General features: G+C 41.8%; 1 protein-coding gene across 1 annotated transcript in view; it reads left to right on the forward strand.

The window, feature by feature from the left end:
* Positions 1-21931, forward strand: part of PPP3CC (protein phosphatase 3 catalytic subunit gamma) — a 548773-nt gene that overhangs the window by 190808 nt on the left and 336034 nt on the right. The window contains exons 2-3 of the mRNA XM_069214030.1: positions 2854-3051; positions 3645-3769. Coding sequence (XP_069070131.1) covers positions 2854-3051; positions 3645-3769 — 323 coding nt within the window. The remainder of the gene's footprint in view (positions 1-2853; positions 3052-3644; positions 3770-21931) is intronic.

Here is a 21931-nt window from a genome sequence, read left to right on the forward strand (position 1 = left end):
GGCCACATACGTATAAGCATACATTATATACTGTAGTCTGGTACACCACAGCAAAATTGTATTAGTTTATAATCTTGTTTTGTGGACTTCAACAGCCAACCACTAATTACCTCATTTTCGTTTGGTGACTAACCTTTCCGGCACAAATCATGAAAATGAAGGCTAAACAGTTAACTCATATATATGCTGATCAAAACTTCATTTTGATACATGATGCCAAATAATGCAAAAATAGTACATTAACTACGCAGATTAAGTTAGCAAATGTCTTTATGCACCTTTTGGTCGTTGGTTTATATGGTGGGTGATATGCTACAATGTTCAGCTAATGTGGCTGCACAGAATGCTGATGCTAAACTGTTGTGAAATCAAGAGGATCGGGGTGAACTTGAACGAAACCAATATAACATTCTTGGGAAAAGAGGCAAAAAAAAGTGGTTCAGCTGAAGTTATGCAAAGCCATATTGAGAATGCCAATGTGTAGTTCCTAATTTTAAGAATAAGTGCCACAGCGAATTGAGGTTAAATTCCTTATATCAATGTATGATTTCACCCAAAATGCGAAGGTTCTTCTGGTCTCCATTACAGGTTCCATTAAGGGTGACAGGTGTGTATTGTATATTTTTAGGCACTTGATGGCATTAGCATAAGGTAACATAAGAGCTTGAACCTCCACTCCCCTAAGTGTGATGTGATGCAGTGTGAATTGGATTTATAGTCCTTGAATCAATTTCCACTCAAACACTTTTCTCTTTTAGTGATCTCTTAAAATCAAAAGTAAATAGATTGTTGGACCTGTTCCTAGGTACAGGTTGGAAACCTCATTTTACTATAAGGCACATTCAGACGTTCAGGACCTGAGGTAATTTGAGGACGTGAGGTAATTTTGCATGGAATTATTTCTGGTAGACACTCCTAGGAAAATAAGCATTTATTTCAAGGAAGCACCAGTCTTAAAGGAGTTTGCCAAATGTTAAGGTCATATGTGTTAGTTCACATTTATGAATATGTCACTGAGAGAATCTTAAGTTATGTATATAAGTATAAGAGCATTTCTGGTCATTTAAATATTCTCCTGTCATATTTTTTTTTTCTGAGAAATGGTGGCAGGACATACGGTTAGTCATGAACTTCTTATGCAACCAAATTATCAGTGGTGTGTCTTGCAGCTACTGCTTTTTTGCCTTCTGTTGGAGCATTAGATAGTAGTTCATTTTCACTTAAGTGACCATGATATGTTTTTTTAATTGCCTTTTCGGGGGGGTCTTATTGTTTTTTGGGTTGGGTATGTCAAACTCATTTGAATGCACTGTTTTATATTTTGAAATAAAATTGGTTGAGAACATAAGGTCATCATTGCCAGATTATTAAAACAATACAAAGGACGCTGCATGCTTCAGATGTCTGTCTGTATTTCTGACTTGTTCTCATCCTTAAGGAGAAAAAAAGATACACAATAGGAAACACTATATCAAATGTATAGCAAAGCAGAAAGTGGTATATGTCGTCTTTTGACCATTGAAGCCTTGGAAATTCCAGTCAGCAAAACTAATGAAAGCAGTGAGTAATTAAAAAAATGTGTACTGGAAAGCCATGCAAATTTTGGTAAGCTGTGCAAATAGAGGTGGTTTCAGACTGCCACTGCCAAATGAGACAGTTCTGAGGTCAAGTGTTTGAGGTTTTGGGAAGGGATTTAGAGCTCGTGGGTGCAGTGATTGAGTACCATGTGATAGAGGTCTTTAGAGTTCCTAAACAGCCCTACGGGAAGCAGTAAAAGACTGCCAGCAGTCTTGGGAAGTCACAGAGTCTGGTCAGCAAAGCTGAGGGGATCAGCTACAGACAAACACGTATTGTGGGATGTCACAAAGATTTGTCAGTGAATTAAATATGACCAATGACAGACTGCTACCCATTCTGAAAGGCAACATAGCCCATGAAATGTTTGTTCCTCTGGTCAGGTGCCCTGTAACACACAGTCAAGTGGTAAGGGACACCATGGAGGTCTTGGCAAGCATGGTGGGAGTGAAAACAGATGCTGTCAAGTAGATTACAGGCCGGGACAAACTGCTACTTTTGAGGCAAGACCTAAAATGATTGTTGATAAAAGCTAATGGTGTTGTGACAAATTACTAGGTGTTGACTGGGGGGCATAGGGTTCCTGTGAGAGGAACGACGTGACCAAGGACAGACTGTCACGTATGATGAGATGTTGTGAAACTTCTGGATTAAAAGACTAGTTGGAGAAGTCGTAGAATGCCAGGTGTGAAAGTAAGTCCCTATGTACAGACCTAATTGTGAGTAGGAACTGGACATTTCCATTACCTTGGCTTGGTATGGAGCACTTTGTTGACTATTACATATTGTTTTGAGAAGGAGTTTTTCTCTGCTGGGATTGTTAAAAGAAATTCGACTAAGAAATTGCTCAATTTCTGGGCTATTAACATCCCATGCACAGGGGGGAATATTTCTTCATCAGTTGTTGGTCTTGCACAAGATTATATAGTGGATAATGTTGTTGGTTGACTGCTGAGAACCAACAAGGGTGTATGTGATAATCCTTTCTTAGGAGTTTTCTCTATAGGAGGTAGAAAGATTGAGTGGAAAAGTTAGTTATTTGGAGAGAATTGCTTAGAGCCATATTACATACATTTCTCAATAAGTATACCCTAAGCAGAAAGGAATGCGTATAAATTGGTAGCATGTTAACCCTCATTGAAGGCATGCCTATTTGGCTCCTTGCTTTCTGAATGAATCTTGTTAATGAGTTGATCTAATCCTTTCTTACTGCTGCCCATCACATGTGTTTTATATGTGTGCCAATATCTTTCTCTCTTCTCTCTTGTCTCTCCATAGCAGTTCCATTCCCTCCCACGTTGCGGCTCCCTATGAAGGAAGTATTTGAGGATGGCAGACCCAGGCTTGATATTTTAAAAACCCATTTTATAAAAGAAGGCCGGCTGGAGGAGGATGTTGCACTCAAGATTATTGATGATGGGGCTGCCATTCTCAGGCATGAGAAGACAATGATTGAAGTGGAGGCACCCATTACAGGTTGGATCATCTTATTTGTTAGCACAATAATTAAAATCATGATTTACTGTAAGCCCGTAGGCCGAATTAAAAAGACAATAAGAATACAATTGTTTTTGTGATTACCTTGTGATGTAAAATCTTTGTCCACTTGCTGTTCTGTGACCGTGTGAGATGTAAACAAGTTTATTGTCTTGTGTTAGGTACTCTCCTTCACATGGTATAATGTCTATCAGAGCAGGAGAGTAGCTATGTTCAAATCATTATTTGGACTCCATGCATGTGAATTGTTTAATAACTTAATTAGGAGAAGGTAGTTTTCACTTGGCTCCTGACACTGGTGAATCTGCTTGGACCAAACTCCAGGGAATAGAAATCCATGCCCACTTTACCGTTTATATACTAGCATTTAAAGCTGGTACAGCTGGGAGTGTATATTGTTTTGATCATTTTGCTTTGATCACGAAAGGGGTTAGAGTATGCAGTTGAGTTATACAGGATGTTTGAACTTTATTTGAAATGAAGGAATGCACAGGTAAAATTGACACAGTACTATCCCAGCTGGTGTTTTCTCCTGGTGTAACTCTTTCTTGTTCCATGTGCTTCATCCCCAGTATGTGGAGATATTCACGGGCAGTTCTTTGACCTGATGAAGCTATTTGAAGTTGGAGGCTCTCCGAATAACACTCGCTACCTCTTCCTGGGAGACTATGTGGACAGAGGATACTTCAGTATAGAGGTGAGTTTCATTTAAGACTCTGTTCTTTTAATACCATAGTGCAAGTTGCTAATTTGACGCCCACATGCCACCTCACAATGCTTTTTCTTGGCAATTGGAGTTGTTTTTATCATGTTCTGTTACGAGCCACCAGAGATTGGCAGTTGCTCATAACAGACTTCTTTGTTAGGTTAGAACAAAACCAGCGTGAAAAAGAAGCTAATTGGTGAGCACAGTGGGACTATTCCAGATGCCATTTGGCTAAATTGAGCATCCACTCTCGAATTAGAATTGGAATTGAGAAGTAAAGTTTACTGCAGCTATGTACAGAAATTTGTGATTTAGCTTACAGAGATTACCAAGGAACGTTGCTGTGACAGTCTTTCTCGGTCCCTATTGATTTCTTGGTATGCCTAGGAGAACATGGTTAACAAATTGGTTACCACAGTGCACCAGAGTACTATGTATTTTGAGTCCATTATGACAGTGGAATATCAGTGCACCCGCGCATTTTCTGAGATGTGCACAATCTACTCTTGTTCTCACAGACGTTGGCAACATGGTCCTCTGATCAACACAGACTGTTAATAAACAGCTTTGAAAATGAAAAAAACACCTTAGCTCTGTGACAACTAGTGAACAGCTAATCAATAGAACGAAGATGCATGTAACCTACTCTTCTCCATCCAAGCAAGAACAGCTGATTTTTACTTATTTTACGTTTAAAATAATGCAATTACATTTAAGGAATAAACCGACTTTTAGGACTATAGCTGATTCAGTCTTATTTCCTTTTTAGGAAAAAAACGGTAACATTAGAGAATGGAACCAGATAGGCTTAGCATATTTTATTTAAAGCAGCTAGCAGTGATATGTGCCACAAACCTGTGCGAACCTCAGGGGGCAATAACCTCAAGAAATACTACTTTTAATGCCGTTTTAGGAAACCCTTAAACAGTGAAACGAGCTAGAAATAACTTAATGGCAGAGAACTGCAAGTGTGATTTAGCAAACTAGAGAGAGTACTGCAGCACAGCCTTCTCTTGAGTTTTAGGACTGAAGGCGTCAGACGCATTAGCTTTTCCACTCAAAAGCACACAACGACAAGAACAGTCTTGGTATTTCTGCCTGTCTGATGTCCAGTAGCTCCCACAACAAAGTTCTACAAAAACTAGGGTGAAACATAACACTCAGTGACAAAACCAAAAGGATGGCAATTGGTGCTATACCTACTGTCTTTACCAATGCTTGCCTGTTTCCACGTTCCCCTTAATCTTGAGGAAAGGTTTTACATCAAATTTCCATTAGTAATATTCTTTGAAAATACTAGCATGTGTCAACACATTTTGCTAATTGGTGCCTCAAAAATGGTACCTAAAATTACACTTATTAGTGAGTAAAATGTTTTTTCTTCCAGTTTCTATTTTTTATGTACATTTTACTTTTCAATCTTGCTTTCATGCTCCTGGGAGTATTTACATCTAATCAGAGAGCATTCTTGGAGCATTGTAGGCAGCCTCAAATTCTTAAACTTTGCAGCTCTTCTCAATCGCAGAGGCTTGCATAGTTCTATTTTTCCCCCTAGTTTCCCAAAATGGGAAAACTGCTGTTTGCCTTCCCCATGATATGTGGCAGTCGTACATCTCCTAGACCAACAAAGGGCAGACAGGTTTAGTCAAGGTGCAGTAGTAGGGCTGGCTGTTTGCAGTAGAACGTATGTAAGCTAGAGGTTGCAAAATGCCTGCTATGGGATCTTCCTTTTACTGTCTTCTTAGAGGGCAATTTTGTATGTCAGCCTCCTACCCAACTTGAAAAAACCATTGCACCATTCCATTCGTGGGATATGACTGGTAGAGAGCCAGCTGTTTGACTTCTGGCACCCATGCAGTGGCTCCTGTGAACTCAATACATCACCTCTATCTGAGCTGTATCTTGAACAAGAGCCTTCTTTTTGTAAAGGTTACCCACATGTCAGTCTTCTATTTCACTGTGGGGTCCGAATCAAAATATTGGGTTGGTCAATACACCTGAATGCCTGGCCTTTCCCTATAACCTCTTGAGACTGTTTGTCCTAACCTTTAATTCTTTACCATTTTATTCCTTATTTTTGACAGCTTTCCTCCAGAGGATGTATTTTGATTATATTCATTAGTTATAATTATTAATGGAGCTCCAGTGTTTGAAAAGGTAAAGGTACTTCTAATCTAGTTCTCAACTGTACAACGCTTCATTGAAGTCCTAAATTATATCCCTACAGTAGAGCAAATGATGTTGTAATTAATTAAGGATCGGGAGTCCTCAACTTTGTTAATATGCAGAGGGCTGTTTTGCTTCACTAACGACCGAGCTGAAACACTCATGCACTGACAAAATTCTCTGGAGTGTACTTCTTAGTGCAAAGAAGACATTTATTATTTCATGTCTCCAGGTTTGTAAATGGAGATTAGCATGCTGAAAGCATACGTTTAAAAATGGTCACGGCAATGAAATGAAAACATGTACAAATGATTCTTCATTGCAATATAAACAGCAAATATATGTATCTATATTATAATGCAAAGCAAATAATGAATTAAAAAATATGCATCACCATGAGGCAGGGATGTGGAATTCCTATCGCCCGACGCCCGGGACATCTTGTTTGGGGTCAAGGGCAACAAGTTTTTATGTTTACTTTGTCCTTGGGACAAGTAGGCCCAACCCTCTGCAGCACAAACCCTTTGGCTGCCTGTTTACAGAGAGTGGAACTCTCTGCAGTTGAGGTAATGTGTTTCCAAAAAGTAATGCTGTTCGAACTTGTATTTATGGTTCATTATTTGAAAGCCTTTATTATTAGGGTGAGTGCTGTAAATAAATATTTTAAGGTCACACTTCACTACTGACGTTGGTTCCAGTACAAAAAAAAAAAAAACGTGTATACACATGTTTGAAAAGTTTAGGCTATGAGGCTAAGTATAATGCTCCCAGAATGCTCTCTGATTAGATGCAAATGAAGTGTCATTTAGTAAAATGTGTTGTGTTGATGCATGCTAGTATTTCCCAAAAATATTTCGAATGGAAAATCAGTGTAACCATTTTCAACACGAATATGGGAAGCATGAAAATAAACAAACACTGACACAGCCAACTGGTCTGACATATTTTTATAAGTCTTTTAGTTTCATCAATGCGTGTCTTGTTTTGACATGGCTTTTGTAACACTTTATTGTTGTGGGAGCTACCAGGCCCTCAACATTGTAACAAACACTGGCAACCCCCCCCCCCAAAGTTTTTGAACTCTAAAAGCACACGTTGCCACCAGTGGCATAACAAAGGCCCCGCAGCCGCCCTCCAGGGGGCCCCTTCAGCACAGCACCTGCCCTGAGTGAGTCTGGAGAGGGGGCTCCTCCATGTTCTTTGCAAAGGGGCACCCTCCAGTTTCGTTACGTCACTGATTGCCACTGTAGTTTCTGACACTGAACAAAACTACTTTGTGTGCCAATATGCTCCTTGTGGAAGAGCAGAATGCGATCACTCACAGTAAAGCCAGCCGAAAGAGAGAGAAAAGAAGTTTAATAAAAACAAAATGTCTTTGTTAACACCAGACCTAATTAGGGACCAAGACCCATATGTAGGTAGCTTTTTGCATGTCGCAAACAGCGACTTTTGCTGTTTGCGACGTGCAAAAAGCACATTGCGATGCACAAACCCAGTTTTGCGATTCAGTAACCTGGTTACCGAATCGCAAAACGGGTTTGCCACTTGCAATTAGGAAGGGGTGTTCCCTTCCTAATTGCGACTCGCAGTGCAATGTAGGATTGTTTTGTGACCGCGAACGCGGGCGCAAACCAATCGCAGTTTGCACCCATTTCAAATGGGTGCTAACACTTTCGCAAAAGGGAAGGGGTCCCCATGGGACCCCTTCCCCACTGTGAATGTCACTGTAAACATTTTTTCAGAGCAAGCAGTGGTCCTGCAGACCACTGCCTGCTCTGAAAAAATGAAACGAAAACGTTTCATTTTTCGTTTTTGTAATGCATCTCGTTTTCCTTTAAGGAAGCAGTCAGACATGGTGGTCTGCTGTCTCCAGCAGGCCACCATCCCTGTGAGGGCCGCTATTCGCAAGGGGGTCGAAAATTGCGACCCACCTCATGATTATTCACTAGGTGAGCATTTGCGAAGCCCTTGCGAATCACAGATGGTGTCAAGGACACCATCCTACATTCGGATTTGCGACTCGCAATTTGCGGGTCGCAAATCTGAACCTACCTACATGTGGCCCCAAATTCTTAAAGAAAGTCACAAAAGTGCACCCATGGTATATGTCGTACCCCTATAAAATATTTGTGAACTGTATTTTAGCATGGGTTAATACGCATGTGTAGATTTGCTCATGTGAAAATCTATTGAGCATTTGCAAGTTCATTTTCCCTCCGGCCACTTTCTTCCCAACCCTGGAAGAAGTTCTAATTCTGCCATTGTCAGGAGTAAATGTCCAACCTTTCTTATTATGGGAAAATATTGGAGAGAAGCTGGTGAAAATCTTTAAGACATGCAGGTTAGTAGGTTTGCAGACTCAAAGGCATTCCAGCCCTGGAACTATTGCTTACTGCTTCCTCCAGCCCCAGTATGCAGATCTGCAGAAAGGTGGCAAAATAAGGAAATTGCTACAGTAGGGATTGAAACTGCAAGTATTCAAGCCCTACTATGGTAGTAGCCCTGGCATAATCAGAGAGGCTATTATCAGAGCTCTTACATAATGAGATTCCTGCCATAATTTGTCGCCACACTACATGGCACCAAAGGGACAAGTAGATCTTTTTACAGGACAAGTAGATTTGAGAAGCAACCTGTCCCCTGGACAAGTAGATATTTTAATAAATTCCACACCCCTGCCATGAGGCAAGGGCACAACTGCTTCATCTCCCTCCTATTCAGTATCCGATCGCCAGATCCCAGAATCGATTGAGGAGAGAGAGAGATCAATTATCCTCACGGGAAGGATGACACATTCCAGCATCCTGGATATGCCTGAGATCTGCAAACACTCTGTCCCCGGTGCATCTGGTCCTCTGCCTCTTATACTTTGAACAAACAAGAGAGGAAAATTCTAGAACCTCCCTCTCACTGCAGAAGCTTATTATTCAAAAAATGCTGATTGCTTTAGGACGGGTTTGAAAATAACACGTTGGTACTTGGCCACAGTCCAAGGTGCCAATTCAAAACAAGACCGTTCCCTGCCGTCTTAGTACATTCTTATCAGCCTAAGCCCTTGGTGAGAAAGAACACAAAAATAAAAACGTGCACATTGTACAATGTGGAAAACTACTTGCAGCTTTTAATGTGGCAGTGGCTAATGCTAAAATAAAGTCAATAGGCAAAATGAAGCTGGTGGTTGCTAATGTGACTGTGTGCTGCTAGGTGCAATGTGAAGTCGGTGGTCAAAACATAAATATCACAACAAGGGCTAATTTATCACTGCTCAGCCATTCTTAATCTATTTGTTTACTGTCCTTTGGTTTTCCCTTCATTTTTTGTTCATATGTAGGTTTTTACGTAATGTGCGTAAAAGAGAGAATTTCTCTTAAACAAATGTGGTCCAGGATTGTGTATATCAAATGTGTATTAATTGTTCATGACTTCACTGGAAAGTCCACCAACGGTGAACAAAGATCACATGTGTGGTATCTACATCTGCAGTGAAGGTAGCCCTCCACTCTCAATACATGTATTGTCCCTCAATACATGGAATGTTCAGGTCATGTGATTCTAGATTGTGGTGGTTGGGACTAGAGAGATGGAGATGGAGATGAAGTGAGCAGAGCTGCTGGGCCAATCTCTGTGGATGAGATATTAATTCTGGATTACAATAAAAAGACTTTGACACATTATCTGCGGATCTCTTTTCTACACTGGCGACGAGGATTAGGATATCTCAACACAACTGTTACCCACGTTGGAGCGCCACTGTCGGTTGGTTTCTTTCTTATTGACTTTGTTTTTTCTCCTACTTGGTGAGTTTCTTTTGTCATCTTTTGGATCGGATTATATTTTTTTTTAAAAAGGATAAAGAATAAAAGAGTAATGGAAAAGGAATATAGAAAAGGAATGAGAGATCCAGCTCTTCCATCAAGATCCGAAGTAAACTCTATAACAATAACTATTTACCAAGATTTTAAGGTAAAGGAACTTTCCTACCACTTCTTTTATTTCAAGAGTGCATTTTATCTTTAGTTGGTAGTGGAACTTAAATTGGTATTGGTACTGAAACTGGGCATTTTTCAATTTCGTGATCAGCGCCTGCAGCTGCTCGACGTGTTTGTTTATTTTTAAATTGGACACGCTCCAACCCGACTGCCGGCGACTGCTGCAGCGAGCGTGTGTGTCAACGCGCTCCCTTGTACCTCGCGCTCCCATTAAACTGGGTTTAGCGCGTCAGTTTGATTAACATTAAAGTCACTATACGCGTCTCCCCAGGACGCACATCCAGCATATTCCCAGCACCGGACACTTGATCAGAAAAAAGGGGTTTTGATGTCTGACTACAAGCCAGATTGCCTTTAAAAAACGGCCCTGTTGCTTCATTTCTTTCTAAGGAGAGTTATAGGCTACAAAATAACTAATGGAATTTAAATTAAAAAACAATAATAATAAAATAAAAAGGGAGAATAACCTTTCTCAACGTTTTATCCAACCGACGGAAATGCAAAATATACCTTCACCCCCTTTTTTCTTGACTGTACCTGGGGAAGCACCTATTATATGGTCAAAATGGAAGAAGTCCTTTCTTCACTATACAAGGGTGTGTGGTTCCTCTTTATCTAATAAAAGGAAAATTTCTCTTCTCATGCATTGTTTAGGAAGTGAAGGTCTGGAGATTTTTGAGACGTTACCTGAGCCGGAGGATGATGGGACAGATTTAAATGAATTTGAACTTTGTTTAAAAAAACTGGATCTGCATTATCTTCCGAAGATCAGCACAATTTTAGAACGCTATCATTTTGGTATGAGGGAACAAGGACCAAGTGAATCTATTGTAGAGTACATAACGGCGTTAAGGAAACTAGCGGCTACATGCAAATTTGGAATAACGCTAGAAGAACGCATAAGGGATCAATTTATGCTGAAGTGCTCTAGTGACAAGATTAGGCAGGAACTTTGGAGTAAGGATGATCCTTTTTTACAAGAGGTAGTGACGATTGCTAAGAGTGTGGAGCACACCTTAGCTTGTGTGGGAGAGCTGGAGAAAAGCAGATGTCCTCCTGTAAATATGGTGGATGAACAAGGAGGAAAGAAGGAGTATCCAAAGGACATTGTGACCATGTGTGGGATTAAGTGTGAAGTCCTCTTTGACTCAGGAGCATGGTTAACCTTAATGTCTAATGAGATGTTTTATAAGTATTTGAGTCACTGTGTGAAGTTGAAAGACCCTGATGTAATCCCGGGGGGTTATGGTGGTCAAACCATAGAGTTGAGGGGATACTTTGAATCTGAGATCACCTTCAAGTCTAACACTATTGTTGCGAAAATCTATGTTCCGGTAAAAGGGGACAGTGTCTTAAGCTGGCCTCATCAGAGGGAACTGAAGGTCATTTTGGATCCTAATAATTCTACACCAGTCTTACTTAAGAAAGACTTTGTGCGGAGTGTTAGTGGTGTGTGTGAGATATCTGCTGACGTTAATGTGGAAAGTGTACCAGACTTTGTGCGTGAGTTCAGGGATGTGTTCAGTGACACTTTGGGGTGTCTTACCAAATATGTACATCTCATCAAACTCAAAGATGGTGCAGTACCTGTGGCTTGTAAAGTACGACCCATACCCATATCTGTGAGAGACGATGTGGAGAAAGAGCTGCACAAATTATGTCAGAATGCTAATATAGAGCCTGTTGAAGCTTCAGAATGGGTTTCTTCCATAGTTGTCGCACGTAAATCCTCTGGTGAAATCAGACTGTGTGTCGACTTGAGAAACCTTAACAAGGCTGTTGTTAGTGATCAGTTTCCGCTTCCTAATATCACGGAAAGTGTAACTCTATTGCATGGAGCAAATTATTTCAGCAGATTAGATTTAGCTTCAGCTTATCAAGTGATGCTTCATGTAGATTCGAGGGATCTCACCACGTTTATCACGCCTTTTGGGACATTTAGGTTTGTAAGGATGCCATTCGGGCTGGTGTCAGCTGCATCTGTGTTTCAGCGGTTAATGCATAATCTGTTTGGTTCTGAAAAAGGTGTGAAGTATTTTCAGGACGATATTCTAGTATTTGGACGGACCAGAGAGGAACATGAAGAGAGAGTAAGGAAGGTGTTGAGTATCTTAAGGGATAATGGGCTCACATTGAAACTGAGTAAGTGTTATTTTGGTAAAGAAGAAATAGAATATTTGGGACACAAAATTACCTCTACTGGGTTGTACCCGAAACAGGACTTAATTGAGAACATTTTAAAACTACATTCCCCAGAGAACAAAGAGGAATTACTAACTTTCTTTGGTATGGTGGAATTTCATGGCAAATTTCTTCCCAACCTTGCTTCGAAAACCGAGAACATGCGAAGGCTGCTCAAAAAAGGTGTTGAATATGTGTGGAGTGAGAAGTGCGAGGATGAGTTTATGGTTAAGAATGAACTATCTAAAGTAGGGTGTTTGAAATCCTTCAATCCACACGAATTGTGTGTAATCATGACTGATGCGAGCACAAGAGGTTTGGGAGCAGGTCTCTTACAGAAAGGAGATGGCCATGAGTGGAGACCAGTCGTGTACTGTTCACGAACCTTGAGAGGCTCAGAGGTAAATTATTCCACAGTTGAGAAAGAAGCATTAGGGGTTTCCTGGGCTATTAACAAATAATTTAAGAACTTTGTGTTGGGAAGGCTCTTCCATGTTTATACGGATCACAAACCTTTAATTGAAGTTTTCATGAGAAAAGGTCTGGATCAAATTTCGTCCAGAATAAGTAGGTGGGTGGTTAATCTTCAGGATTTCAATTTCAAAATGTTTTATGTTCCCGGAGCTTACAATAACACTGCAGATTGCTTGTCTTGGCTTGCCTCGGTTTCAGAAGAAGACTTGTATATAAGCCAAGAGGATGATTTCAGTGTGTAGCGTAACAGAAGGCGTGATGAGTGGGTACGTGCAGTAGCCAATGATCCTATTCTGCAACGCGTATGTGGTTTCCTCAAGAACAAATGGGATTTTGAAGGTTTAAGAAGTTCTGAAATTTTAAAAGGATTCTGGAAGGTAAAGGATGAGTTGTCGGTTTCTGGAGAATTATTGTTTCGTGGTGGAAGGTTAGTAGTCCTGAGTGCTTTGGTTGAGAAAATTATTCAACTGGGACATACTGGGCATCAAGGGATAAGTAAAACTAAAGCTAGAATTCACCTGAACTATTGGTGGCTGGGGATGGATTGGAGTATAGAGAGATTGATTAGGGATTGTCCTGACTGTTGCAACAGCGATAAAATCTATAAAACAAGAGTACCTTCGATGTGTATCAGGAGTCTGTCAAACAGACCGTGGGATGTTGTGGCTAGGGACATTGTGGGACCGATCTATGGTAGAGGAGGAAGTAGTTATATCTTAGTATTAGTTGATCAATTTTCCAGGTGGGTTGAAATAGGTATAGTCAATAGTGTGGAAACCAGAAGGATAATCAGTCTTCTTGAAGAAATTTTTGCTCAAGAAGGTTTTCCCAATGCCATTCTAACAGACAATGGTCCGCAATTTGTGTCCAAGGAAATGGAAGATTATCTGAAGAAATTGGGGATCAAGCACAAGTTATGCTCATTGTATCATCCTGAAGGGAATGTTATTGTTGAGAGATTTAACAGGTGTGTAAAGGAATGTGTGCAGTTGGAAGTGGCAGCAGGGAGATGTTGGAAAGAAGGTCTGAAAAAATTCTTAATAGCTTACCGTTTTACTCCACATTTTTACCACTGGAGCAGTTCCTTTTGAGTTATTCATCGGAAGGTAGGCCAATACTATGCTTGTTCCTGGTTGGGTTACTGGGGGTAAGAATAAGGCTGTCTCTTGATCTCAGGAGGAGCATGATAGGATGTGTGAAAAGAAATCAGTGGAAAAGAGGAAGGAATACTTTGACAGAACGAAAAGTACATGTGCTGTGAAGGTAAAAGTAGGTTAAAGTTTTGATTAAGAAACCTATTTTTGGTAAGAGCGGGAGCAAATTTTGGAGCCCGTTTAGTGTAACAAAATTGTTCAAAAATGCTGTCAAAGTTAGCGATGGGAGAATTTGGAATCTTAGTCGTATTGTGATTTCTAGAAAAAAAATGTTTGATTCTTCCTCGTTATTCTTTAAGGAAACTCTTTTGTTTCTGTGATGTTTCTTTTATCACATTTCAAAATGCATTTTCTTCCTACGTTTTATGTATATAGTTTGTTATGTTGCGTTTATTTTAATTACTTCTGTTGAACTATGTTTTCATTGGGGGGAAGGTGTGTGATATCTACATCTGCAGTGAAGGTAGCCCTCCACTCTCAATACATGGATTGTCCCTCAGTACATGGAATGTTCAGGTCATGTGATTCTAGATTGTGGTGGTTGGGACTAGAGAGATGGAGATGAAGTGAGCAGAGCTGCTGGGCCAATCTCTGTGGATGAGATATTAATCTCCTTCTTACATAAATAATAGGTATTAAAAGTAGCATGCTCAGTTATAAAATACTAATTTTGTTCCCAAAAATCAACTTGCAATCTTCCTCAGATATATCAACATTTTCTCAAAATATTGGCTTTTTGTGGCTTGACTCTAAAGTGTGAAGAGGTGGAAGACACATACAAGTCAGTCGTGCTCTGTTGCTGCTCATTGGGAGACTTATTTAGTTACCCCTTGTTTTTCCCTTTTAACAAACGTTTGGGCTCTGCCTGTGGTTGAAACCTTCTGTGTTCAGCTTATAACATAAACAACTGGGTTCAATCAATGTCTTACTTGTCAGTGGTAGTTATCTGGAGCTGATACTTGGGGTCCCTGGTTTTAAGACTTGTGGATCCAGCACACTACACCTGACTTGACAATGTTCTTTGACATGGGTTATTTCTTTTCCTTAAACACAGGCTTCTCCAGTGGCCATCCAGATTTAAATGTGCCACTTTTTAGGATGTCTGAGACTTCATAGCTCAGAATTAGAAATGGCACGTTAAGTACTTGGGTCAATTCAAAGGCCTCTGATTCTCTTTTTCTTGCATTTCCAGAATAGTTATCACAAATATTTATGGATAGTTCTCTGAGCCTGGGCTGGTCAGTACTAAATACCTTTTTTGCTCTGGAGAGTGATTACATGATCATCAGGACTGCCTCTTACGTAAAGTACAAATGCCTTGGTGCGCAAAAGATTTCCCACAGTGGCATAATGCATGCGACTCCAGAACTTCACACCAGTGCTCCACAATAGGGGCTTCCTCATTATTCATAGCTGCAGGATATTATTCTCTGATTCCTGTGAAATTCCAGAACGCATTATAAAAAGGAAGCAGTGAGTTTTTTTCATTAACAAAAAGCTGCACTTAGAAACTGTTTTCTCCTTTTTACATTTTTGATTAAACACCAGCGTGGCTACTGATCATCCAGCTCAACCTTTGATTTATTTTTCTCTATCAGCGGGGATCCCCAAACCATAAGGGGGGGCTCTTCATTTGGTCTCTATTCCCCAGCCTGATCCAGAGCCAGTGGCTTTCAGTGTCCCCTTAAAAAGCAGTATAAATAGTGTCCTAATGAAAACAAAGGCTAGGTAAATGTAGGAAGAAAGCCTAAGAGTACAGGACAGATTATTTTTCAGCCTGGGTTAGCCCACGAGCCTTTTGAACTAATTCAAACTGTAGGAAATTCACCTTTTCTGCATGATCATGTACTATTTGGCATTTTTCTGTGCCCAGTTTGTACTGGTCTTTGAACTCTGTTCATTTTAAGTCTGCTAAACCAGCCTATTAGTCTCTGTTTCCAACCAGTCGGGATCAGTGCTGATTGCCGGATCAGAAACTAGTGTCTTCTTGGACTCCCATAAAGCATACCCATGATTATGTGAGTGCCCATTAGTGGCAATTAGGCCTGGAAAGCTGGGTTGTCTCGCCCCACACACACAGTCAGTCATTTATTATCAAAATCTGCTTTGCCCAATAATGCAAGTGCAGGTTCACAATACTCATCCCTCTGTAGTAGGTTGACCATCTACTTTTGTCAAGTACTCTATCTGGGGGTGACTGCCCAGAGGAAGGAGCGGAATGAAGCTGCAAGGTCTTTAAACCACTGGTGTGGAATTATAAAGGGAAGGTTCTGCAGGATGTAGAGAGATTTTGGAGGATCGTCCTTTAAAATGAGCTACTTTACCTAGGATGTGGGAGCTTTCCCATTTCGTGAGATCTCTCTTCATTTTAGTTTTCAGAGGGGAGAGAGGTTCAGACTCTGATCCAAGTAAATATGTATTCTAAGGTATTGGAAACTCAGGAGTAGTATTGGATGACTGTTCTGCCAGTTCACAGTCCCAGGGTCTCCCTTAAGCAGCATGAGAATGGATTTGACTCATTTGATTGTAAGACCAGATGCCTCCATGTACAGCTCAAAGATGTGGATGAGGTTGGGTCCTGACGTTTGGGGATGGAACAGGAAAAGCAGAACGTCATCAATGTAGAGTGCTATCTTGTCATTTATGTCCTCCTTCTGCTGCAGGCCCCACACTTGAAGATTCTGCACGCTAAAATCTCTTAGAAGTTAAACAGTACCGGGGACATCGGGCAAACTTGTCTACTACCTCTTCGGATAGGGAACTGGTTCAAATAACTCAATTTACCCGCACTTGCACAGAGGGCATTTAGTAGAGAATATTGACATAGTTCCTAAAGCGGGGGCCCAAGGAGGATTCTCCGTGAATGACCTGTTTAGGTAATCAAATGCCTTTTCAAGATCTATAAGAGCACAGGAGTCCTTGATTTGATGGAAGCGTGCTAGTGCCATGCCCACCCGGCGAATGAAGTGGCTGGTGCTTTATTTGGGTATGAAGCTACACCAGTCCTGGTGGACTACTGAGTTAAGGACTCACAACCACCTGTTAATGTAACCTACCACACAGAAAATGGAGTTAATGATTGGAATGGTTTTATTAAGCACTCCAGACTAATTTCAGTAACAATCTGTGTTAATGACACTGGACTAACCACTAACCTTGGGTTCCAGAACAGCGTGTTGCCTTACTTAAAGCGCTTCAACACTTCGTCCAGGGTAGTAAGGGTTATATAAGTGTATTTGAAATTACAATTTCTACATACATATTTTACATTGCTCGAAGTTAAGCCTGTCTGCTTTGATCTGTAGATATTAAGGGGATGGGCTCAGGTTAATTCAGTTGGGGGTCACTCTGGCACGTTATTGTAATTATTCCTTGAGATGGACAGTCACCCACCCCAAAAAATCCACTTTCTTACAGAAACCATTTAGTATAAATTGATAACACAGAAGACTTATTGTTGCAATTCTGTGCTTGTTTTGGATACTTTTCCCCCCAGGGAGTATTAGAATATATCCAAAAAGCCTGTTCTCTTAAAGACCTAGTGCACACTGTTGCCTTTGGTGCTTCAGATTTTCATATTAAACAAGGTGTAGTTTTCTTTTCTTATTTACAAATCCTTCCTTTGAGGGAGAGGAAACTTTGCATAACTCAGACACCTGTATGATGTTTATGTCCTATGTGCATCTCAAGGTAGAACTTTAATCTTCTGACTAGCCTTTTATTACCGCAATGTTTATTGACCTAGAAAGCATGTTTTAAAGCCTTTGGTACACACTGGGTAAAATCTTGCATCGTAGAATGTTAAGTGGCATTGTTCAACACAAAGAAATCTACACTCCTGCTGTTAAGGCTCCCCGTTTCCAGCGCCATGTCTCTTGAGACACATCCACAGTTGCCAGATGGATGGCTTCACCAGTAGTTTGTTGCATTACTACTTGATTTTTTTATTCTAAGTCTGACACACACACAGCAGCCATGAACCTTTAAAAACAATATTTGGTCAAAAGGGTATATAGATTTCCTCTCAGGATTCGTGTTCTGTTTTCTTAAGTCTTTTCCTCTCCATATAAAATAAATTGAAGGCCTGAGAAGGAGATTGTGGAGTTGATGATGCTGTGTGCTGAACCGGATTACAAGGGATTGATCAGCAAGTGTGTATTTTCTTGCTCTAGTCTTTCCTTTTTGAAAGTTTAGTTTGCTATGCTTAGGAAGGTCTAATATTAAGTCCCCGCAGTTGGGACTTTCCATGAGCCAGTTGAAAGGGAAATAGCAACTAACAGTACAAGAGTCAATGTGTTGGGTATTTTTCTGAAAGGTCTTGATGTGTGAAAAAATGTAGTAATCTTAAAATAATCATGGCCTTTGCTGCTTTTAAGTATGTAAGATAGTAGTTTATAGATTCTAGATTTGGTTGCAAGTTCCGTGGCATTATGAGCCAATGCAGTGCTAATCTGTCTTTCAAAAAGTTAATTTGTATGTGAGGTGTGTCCACCTGAAGTCTGAACAAAACCTTTTAAATTGAAACACCTCCTCCTTAAGTAGTAGCCTGATGTACAATGTGTGTTCTAATAATGTAGTCCGAGCCTTAGTGGATGTGATGTACGTGGACGTATGTGTGACACTACTGTTTCTTTAAAAATAAATAAATAGCAAAACTAGAGTCTGGATACATGAATGGCTTGCTTTTGTTGATTGAAAATGCACTGATAGATGGTTATTTTATTACCTTTTGGGAGGGGGGGGGTTGTCTGTCTCTGTCTGTCTGTCTGTCTGTCTGTCTGTCTGTCTGACTCACTCATTGGGGGAGCGTAGCCTGAAGATGGCTGAGCATGAGCGCCCGGCCTGAGGCATCCTCATAGTGTGATGGAACATGAGGGTACGAGTCTGTGATGGTGCTGAGACTGCTTCCCGACTCCATAACAAGGGAGTAACGCACCTGTAAAAACCTGCAGGTCCTGACTTCAAAATGGCGACTGCATGAAGTATACAGGCAGTAGAGGGCCAGACAGGCTCGCCCGGTGTGGATCACAGGTGGAGGAAGTTAGTTGGCAGCAGTGGTGGCACGGGGGGGGCACAGGGAGGTATGGGAGAAAAACGCACACAGCGAAAACCTGATCCCTGACACCCCTCTCACCCCCACCTCTGACAGAGGCTGTGCCCTGCTTCTAAACTGCATTGGACCATGCAGGTTCCTGTCCTCTCCCACTAGCGTTAACAAAGTGGCGCTAAGCCTGCGGGGGAAGGAGTGTGGTGGCCCCCGGGTCCATAAGGACCGGAAGGCAGGGACGGCAGAGCAGGTTGTTTTAAAGTGCTGACAAAGGTGCTGTAAGGCAGCACAAGTCCATAAGCACCAGCGACTCCTGCGCACAAAGGGTAGCCTGCACATTTCACCACTTTGTAGGCCCACAGGACGCAGAGGAGGCTTGGTGAGGACCCTGGAGCAGCGTTTGTGAGACTCTGGGGTACAAAGAAAAAGGAAGCTGTGAGGCCATTAGGAGTGAGGTGGGAGCAACCCCCCAACCACACAATGACAACTTGAGACCGAGTGGGGCAACAAAAATATAATTAGAGCTCAGAGGAACAGTTGACCAGAAAATAGAAGGTATCCAGTTGGGAACACGTGGGACAGCAGGAACAGAACTACATTTACAATGCCTTGCATGCTAATTTGGGGCCTTTTGAGTGTGCACTGCTTGGGACCGGATGCACCTCTGTGACGCATCTTGTCCTCAGTGACTTTTACGCTAGGAGTGAGGTGGGGATGGTGAGCTTGACCGCTTTCAACCACTCACAGGCATACTGCAGTAGTCCGATGCTGGAAACTTTGTTAGGGACATTTGCTTTCAGGAGATTCCGTGGGCATCCCCTGGCAGTTTCTCTCTCCTCCCCATCCCCTCCCCCCAAAGAACCATCACAGCAAAATTACTTAGTTACATTAGTGACATTATCTTGCAGGGGGCAAGGCGGACTGGAGATCCTGCATACCAGAATCACACAATGTGCACTTTCACGGACTACAGCATAGCCATACATCAGCACTGGAGATTCTTCAGTGGAGTGAAACAAACTGCGCACAATGGGTCTGACTTACATGTTGCTACACCCAGCAAAGCTGAAATTGCTGCAGGAGGATTGCTCCCACTTCTTCATTATTCTGAAAGAAGCATGGGACTGGTTTGAGGTATACCAGCTCAGTCGAGGGACAATATGAGCACTGAGGCGCAAAGGAGTAAACAGGACACGACAGCCATAGGAGAAATAGCTGCCAAGAGAAGCAAAACCAATCCAACTCTCGTGCAGTACTATGCCCTGATGGTGCCTTAGGCCTGGACAGCCGGAGAATTGAAAGGGCCGAAGCCAGGATGCTGGTGGAATCTGTCACTCCAGTTACATCCTCTCAGACCAGCTCACTTGCAGCAGATGACACACAAAACCCAGAGATAGATGCTGAACTACCATGAATGTTTACCAGATGGGTGACTGAGACCACTTTCGGATTAAACTCCTGGAGCTGACTGAAATAGCAAAGTCTCAAACGAAGTTGGTATATCAACCTACAATTTGTCTAACAGAGGTGGCTGCAAGATGACCAAAGTGGCCGGGCCACGGCCACTTCTGGCTGTTTCAGCCCCCCCTATCTTTCCTTATCTGTTCGCCCCCACTGCATTCTTTCTCTGTACCATCATTTACCCGTTACCTCCTATCTTTTTCTTCCTGCTCTCTTTTTTGTCATCCACTTCTGGACACCTTTCACCCTTTCTTTTCGCTTTTCAGTCACTAAACCTGCATTGATCTGTTCAGCAGATTGAATTGAGAGGACACTGAATCCTTGCCAAGGTACAAGCGAACGGCTGGACATAAACTGTGCTAAAACACACTCCACCACTTGCAGTATTTTCGAGAGGTGGAAGCTGTTAAATATTGGCAAGTTGTATTCTTAAATCTTGGGGGATGTTTATTGGGGTGGGTGGGGATAGATATGGGTGGGGAGACACTAGTTGAGTTTCGAGGTGTTTACCTGGGGTGGGTGGGGCTTGTAGTTGTGGGGTTAGACATGCTGCAAGCAGCTAGGGGGAGGATGAAGCCTAATGGCGGAAGGGGCAATGGTGTGTGGGGGAAGGTCAGGGAGGGTGTGGTTGCATTGATGTGATGGGTGAGAATCTACAACTACTCACTTGAAAAGTGAGAGGCCTGAATAATTTTGTGAAACGATATAGGACCCTTTCCTACCTTATGCAGCTAGGTATCCATATTACAATGTTACAGGAAACACACCTGTTAGAAGAACAAACCGCTATAAATAAAGAACTGTACACATCTCGCTGCAGTATACGTGGCTCCTACGGGGAGGGATTCTCCAGCCTCGACAGAGTTCTTAGCTAGACTAGAGCTCACAAGACTGACTTGGGGACAGATGGAAGGGCTGGAAGGGGCAGTATCTCTAGGAGAAATACAGGAGGTGTTACAAAGTATGGCCACGGGAAAATATTCAGGACCGAATGGGGCTCCCTGTTGACTTTTATCAGGCGTTTGCTCTGACGCTCCTCCCAGCGTTGCTAAAAACGTTCCAAAAAGTAAAGGTGAAGGGGAGCTTGCCTCTACACATGCGCGAAGCACTAGCTATCGTGCTTCCTAAGCCAGAAAAGGAACCCATGGGCCCAGGATCCTACCACCCACTGTCAATGTTGAATGCAGACTTCAGACTATTGGCCATGGTGCTGGTGCAGTGTTTAAGCAGAGTAATAAGTGGCCTTGTCCATAAAGATCAATGTGGATTCATACCAGGGAGGGGCACACACATGAATTTGCAATGACTGTCACACATTTTACATGAAACGACAGGCCATGAAATGCAAGCAGCGCTGGTGGCCTTAGATATTGAAAAGGCATTCAACACCTTGTCATGGGCTTACCTTTGGGAGGTACTGAGGGGCATGGTAATCAGGTCAGTATTTTTGTAGTGGGCACAAATATTGTACGCATACCCCAGCGCTAGAGTGCATACGGACAGGTGGTATCACCTTTGTTTCCTATTGAGAGGGGAACAAGACAGGGATATGCCCCCTGTCCTACCTCCTTTTTGCGCTCGCTATGGAGCCGGTGGCAATTCATCTTTGATCGGAACTGAGTGCATAATGTATAGAGGTGGGGACCACAAACATATGTTGTGTGTCTATATGCTGATGACA

The sequence above is a fragment of the Pleurodeles waltl genome, chromosome 11 (genome assembly GCF_031143425.1).
Source record: "Pleurodeles waltl isolate 20211129_DDA chromosome 11, aPleWal1.hap1.20221129, whole genome shotgun sequence".
NCBI classification, from domain to species: Eukaryota; Metazoa; Chordata; class Amphibia; order Caudata; family Salamandridae; genus Pleurodeles; species Pleurodeles waltl.